General features: G+C 49.6%; 1 protein-coding gene across 5 annotated transcripts in view; it reads left to right on the plus strand.

The window, feature by feature from the left end:
- Nucleotides 1-5,342, plus strand: part of LUC7L (LUC7 like) — a 31,393-nt gene extending 26,051 nt beyond the window's left edge. For all 5 annotated transcript variants that reach the window (XM_059039216.2, XM_067014143.1, XM_059039218.2 and 2 more), the window contains 4 exons: nt 683-771; nt 3,686-3,715; nt 4,114-4,281; nt 4,993-5,342. In XM_059039216.2, coding sequence (XP_058895199.1) covers nt 683-771; nt 3,686-3,715; nt 4,114-4,281; nt 4,993-5,134 — 429 coding nt within the window. In that variant the 3' untranslated portion in view covers nt 5,135-5,342. The remainder of the gene's footprint in view (nt 1-682; nt 772-3,685; nt 3,716-4,113; nt 4,282-4,992) is intronic.
- The last annotated feature ends 658 nt before the right edge of the window (nt 5,343-6,000 follow it).

Raw genomic sequence — 6,000 nt, forward strand, 5'->3', positions numbered from 1 at the left:
CTGAGATTTAAGGTCACCCTTTATGCCCTCTCGGGCCTTTGTCTCCTGGCTCTAAGTTCCTCCCCCTCAGGACCTTCCCCTTGGCAGCGCAAGGGGCGGCATTGAAAGGCTCTGAGTTGATTTTGGGGTGCTCTGAGCTAGCCAGTGGATGGTGCTCTGGCAGGGGGGTTGCTAGGCCACCTCCTGCCTGTCGGCCTTCCTTGTCCACTGTGCTCACCATGACCCAGCCTGATGGGACGTGTGGAGCCTGCTGTCGCCAGGAAGCCCCGCCAGCACCCCAGGACAGGCTGCAGCTTGGGAGGGCAACTTGGCTCCTGCAGCAAGATGGATTTGGTCAGATACATGTTTTCTCTTTTACATGAAATTTGTGGAGTCTCCTTGGGGTAAAAAAACTAAATTTATGGATTGATTTTAGCAATATGATAAAATTTCTGTGACTTATATGTACAGCACTTAGAATATGTAGTTTGTCACTGAACTTACAAAATGATAAAGCGTTTTTTTTCCCATGTATTTTCCATTGTTTAAGAGGTTTTATGAAGAATGTGTTCCTGTTCCCTGAGTTTCTCTTGGGTTCTTAAATTGCCAGTATTGAGGTCACATAAAGGTGCTTTGTTCAATAATGTTCACTCTAGTGTGTGACTTGCTCCTCCCCCATCTTCCAATTTTTTTGTTTATTTAGAAAACTGTGGCTGAGAAGCAGGAGAAGAGAAATCAGGATCGGCTGAGGAGGAGAGAGGAGAGGGAGCGGGAAGAACGACTGAGCAGGAGGTGAGCACATGTGACCTGAGGACACCCCACTTCTTGGCAGCATTGCATATTTATTGCTCTTGACAGTTGAGGTCTGCCAGTACCTGGGTGGCTTTTAAAAGAAAAATAAGCAAACACATAGCACGTTCAGTCAAGCGAGGTTCTGGCTGGTCCAGGAGGACCTGTGTGCACAGCTGTGCGGTGTGGACAGGACACCCAAGCTGCTCGAGCAGGTGTGGCCACCTGATTCTTACCTAGAAAGATGTGGACTCCCTGGCAGGGGTGGAGGGGGACCTGTCACAGCACCTCCTGGGGAGCAGCCCTTGACCAGGACAGGCAGGAGCTGGGACACCAGAGAGGAACATGCTCTCATGCCGCCATGCCTGCTGTGGGCAGGACCCACCAGGGACGGGCTCCAGTGTGGACCCAGGCTCGTGGGTGGTAGGGTGGAAGCAGAGAGAATGTGAGCTAGCTGGGAGGGTCCAGACCAAGGAGGTGGCAGTTCGAACCCTGTGAGGGCCAGGAGGGAATGATGTGTTCTGGGGGTGGAGCTGATAGGATTTGCTAGTGGGCGGATGCAAGTTGTGCAAAGGGGGAGTGGAGCTGGCTCAGGGTTTCTGACCAGGAGTGGCCACTTATGGCGGTGGGGAGACTGGGAATGGTGTGTTGGGATGAGGAGGAGGTGGGGAGGAGAATTTGGCTGTGGCCGTATTTGGGCCTAAGAGACATGCAGGTGGAGACAGCGGGTCTGGTCAGAGTTCAAGGAAGAGGCTGGAGTGCCGAGTAGCCACGCTCTCATATTGGGCACAGAAACTGGGCTTTCCTGGAGGAATTCCTTAATGAATAACTCAGGACAAATAATCCTTTATTGTATCTTTTGTGTTTCTTTTTATTATTTTAACTATCTAACAGATTCTGATTATAAATAGACTCAAAACAGTGTAAAAATATATTAAGCAAAAAGACACAGAGGTGACCACAGTCGTTGGACATATTGTGTTCATGGGTATATGTGGGACCCTCCACATGTGAGACCTTCCCATAGCAGCTGTGCTCTTGAAGGCTACACAAAGTCCCTACTATGATGCTGTAATTAACTATATCCTTTTATTCTCCCACCTTCACCCCTTTTGTCCACCCTCATTTCCCTACCTCTGGCAACCACCAGTCTTCTCTGTATCTGTGGGTTTGGGTTTTTTTCGATTTCACATATAACTGAGATCATACAGTATTTATCTTTTTCTGTCTGACTTATTTCACTTACCATAATGCTGTCAAGGTCCATCCATATTGTTACACATGGCAGGATTCCATCTTTTTTTGTGGCTGAATAACATCCCACTGTATATGTACAACCACATCATCTTTATTCATTCATCTATCAGTGGACACTTAGGTTGTTACCATGTTTAGGCTACTGTAAATAATGCTGCAGTGAACATGGGGGTGCAGCTATCTTTTCAAGATTGGGATTTCATTTCCTTCAGGTAAAAATACCCAGAATTGGAATTGTTGGATCATATTGTAGTTGTATTTTAATTTTTTGAGGAACCTCCTTTCTGTTTTCCACAGTGGCTGCACCAATTTACATTCCCACCAACAGTACACAATGATTCCCTTTTCTCTGCATCCTTACAAACACGTGTATTTCTTGTCTTTTTGATGACAGCCATTCTGACAGGTGTGAGGTGATATCTCATTATGGTTCTGATTTGCTTTTCCCTGCTGAATAGTGACGTTGAGCAGTTTTTTATGTGCCTGTTGGCCATCTGTATGTCTTCTTTGACAAAATGTCTATTCAGGTCCTCTGCCCATGTTTTTACCTTTTTTTTTCCCTTCTGTTAGAGTTCTTTTTGTGTTTTGGATATTAGCCTATTATCAGATACATGATTTGCAGATATTTTCTCCTGTTCAGTGGGTCGCCTTTTCATTTTGTTGATGAGTTTCCTTCACTGTGCAGAAACTTGTTAGTCTGATGTAGTCCCATTTGTTGACTTTTGCTTTTGTTGCCTTTGCTTTTTTTTTTTTTTTAGAAGCCTGTGCTTTTTTTTTTTTTTTTTTTTTGCGGTACGCGGGCCTCTCACTGTTGTGGCCTCTCACGTTGTGAAGCACAGGCTCCGGACGCACAGGCTCACCGGCCATGGCTCACGGGCGCAGCCGCTCCGCGGCATGTGGGATCTTCCCGGACCGGGTCATGAACCCATGTCCCCTGTATCGGCAGGCAGACTCTCAACCACTGTGCCACCAGAGAAGCCCAGCCTGTGCTTTTTAAAAAAAATTTTTGATTAAGTTTTTATGAAACTATTTTTGAACGAGTAATCTAGTGACCATCTTTGTATGTGTTTGAGGGTTTATAAAATTCCTTAGAATTCCTGGGATAAAGGCATATAATATAATATATAAATATTGGTAGGTATTACAAAAATTGCTTTTCAAGAGGCATTGTCAGATCACACTCCAGCCACATGATGTGTGAGCATCTTTTGTCACTTCCTCCTTGAGCACACGTTGGCGGTGATCTTGTAAATTTCTGCTTGGAACGGTGTGAAATGCGACCTCGTTGTAAAGTGCATTTCTTAGTTGTTGGTTGTATAATGTTTCCCAGGGAGCTCATGTGACACTCACTGGCAGTGAACCTGTGTTTGCAACTTGGGTGTCCTGCCCAGCCCTGCACCTGCCATGTGACTATCTATGTAGCTGAGGTGGTGTCCACTGTGAAGAGTTTGCAGAGCCGCTGGTTCAACTCAGTGCAGCATGGACCCTTGGGTGCTGGTCTCTGCATTCTGCCTCCAAGTAGCTGGGGCTGGAGGCAGGCCTTATAGCAGGCTCTCTGGGAAGTTGGCTCTCCTTCACCACGTGAACTTGAGGCACCTCCCCTTAGCTGTAAGGGATGGAGCTGTTTTGGGGAAATTGTTCATCTTTTTTTCCATTTTAGGTCTGGATCAAGAACCAGAGATCGCAGGAGGTAGGTTTTCCATTTATGTGTTCTCAGTGAGATGTTCTTTTCTATGTGTACTTAATACTTAACCTTTATAGCTTCACAGTTATTATCTGGTGGTCAGGTCTGGCTCATGAAGGGCACAGGATGTGGGTGAGACTCCAGTCCCGTTTATAGCTGGCGTTGGCTGGGGCTTAGTGCAGTGTGGGAGTGGGGACCCACTGTCAATAAGAGGGACAGTCAGGGCGCTGCTGGGGCCTGCTGGGCAGCCGGGAGTTTCCTGGCCAACGTACAGGAAGCGTCAGCGGGAAGGGTCTGGCCGTTGTTACCAGAGAGTAGTTGGTGGGATTATTGTTAACCCAAGTTGTAAGTTTGTGGGAGGGGGGAAGATAACCAGTAAAGCATCAGCAGAACATCTGCTGCAGGTCGCGCTCCCGGGACCGGCGTCGGAGGCGCTCAAGATCTACCTCCAGAGAGCGGCGGAAGTCGTCCCGGTCCCGGTCCCGAGACAGACACCGGCGCCACCGAAGCCGTTCCCGGAGCCACAGCCGGGGCCACCGCCGGGTATCCAGGGACCGGAGTTCGAAATACAAGTAATTATGACTCCTTCAGTAGTTGTGTCCAGGGAACCCTTTCTTTGTGTGCCAGGGCTGGGGGTCTGTCATCTGTGGGACAGAGTGTTAGGGCCTTGAGGAGTCCTGAATGGGGCCCAGGGCACTGAGAGCCCTAAGCCGAGGGCAGCAGATGACTTCAGGGCTGGGACGGTTGAGAGGCTGAAGAGGTGGTCGCACGTGGGCATGGCCACGCTCAGGGGCTGCACACTCACTGTCACTTTGGTACACAGAGCCCCTGACTAGGCCCTGCTTACCTCTGTTGTGGTTTTTTAAAGGAAAAACAGCAACAACAAAAAACACTAATAATCATATTCAGAGACGACCACTGTTAGCTTTGGTGTGATGGATTTTAAATATCTTTTTTTCCATTGTGTTTTTACATAATGGATCGTATTCCATGTGTGGACTCTTGTTGTATTTTCCTTTGCAGTGTTTACATTATAGTGAAAGCTTTTCCTGTTACTAGAAACCTTTGCAGATGTCACTTTCTAGTGGCTGCCCAGCCCTCCCTGGGCAGTGGGTTGGGCATGAGACGGCAGGCCTGGCACCCTCTCGTCTGCTAGGGCCCTTCCAGCTGTGATGGGTCTTACCCTTCCCTGGCGTGGTGCTGAGGGTCCAAGGTGTCAGTGCCTGAGGAGCAGCCAGGAGGGAGGGCCAGTCCTTGCTGATCCTCTGGTTCCTGTTTCCCAGGTTCTCCAGAGAGCGTGCCTCGAGGGAGGAGTCCTGGGAGCGCGGGCGGAGTGAGCGGGGGGCCACCGACTGGAGGCTCGAGAGCACCAACGGGAAGACTGCGTCACGGAGGTCGGAGGAAAAGGAGGCTGGCGAGATCTGAACCCACGCCCAGGCGCTGTAAATAGTTCGATACAAGTTTGACACAGCCTAACGTTACCCTTTATATTTGCTGAATACAACTCATCTTTTGTAGTTTACCATTTCTATTGTTTTGGAGCTAGCTGTGAGTTTCTCGAGATGTACAGAGTTGCTCCTGTGTTCTGGGTTATGTCAAGTGGGAATAAATAGCCTGACAGACTGCCTCCTGACGGCCGCGGTGCAGTCTCTCCTGTCCCCGGTGCGCTAGACTTCGCCGTGGCTTCCACGGGTTGGGGGACACACCAGGGGTCATCTGAGTTGAGCCTAGAAATGTGACTTACCATTGGACTCCCCTTTGACTTTTGGCATATCCAACACCCAGACTGGCTGGGCTGGATGTGCCCGGCCGTCTGCCTTGTGGGCTCCACATGTCTTTCAGAAGTCTGAGCTGCCCTCTTACCGAGGGCTGCCTGTCTGGTTTGTGGTTAGCAGCCTCAGCCTGGCACTCGAGCTCAGATGAACTGCAGGTTCCCCCTCTTGGAGTTACTTAGGGCCAAGAGAGACCTGTGGATAGTATCTGCATGACAGCCACGAGGTCCTCAGAGGAGGGCGTGCTGACTTTGGAGTCAGGTGTGGTTTGGCTCACCCTTGGGGTGCCTGGTGGTGTTACCCACTCTCCTTAAGCCCTTTTGCACGTATTGCTAAAGTGAGCCCTTTGTGGTTTTGTTTGTTTGTTTGTTTGTTTATTTTTGCTGTATGCGGGCCTCTCACTGTTGTGGCCTCTCCCGTTGCGGAGCACAGGCTCCGGACGCGCATGCTCAGCGGCCATGGCTCACAGGCCCATCCGCTCCACGGCATGTGGGATCTTCCTGGGCCAGGGCACAAACC

The sequence above is a fragment of the Kogia breviceps genome, chromosome 14, assembly GCF_026419965.1.
Source record: "Kogia breviceps isolate mKogBre1 chromosome 14, mKogBre1 haplotype 1, whole genome shotgun sequence".
NCBI classification, from domain to species: Eukaryota; Metazoa; Chordata; class Mammalia; order Artiodactyla; family Physeteridae; genus Kogia; species Kogia breviceps.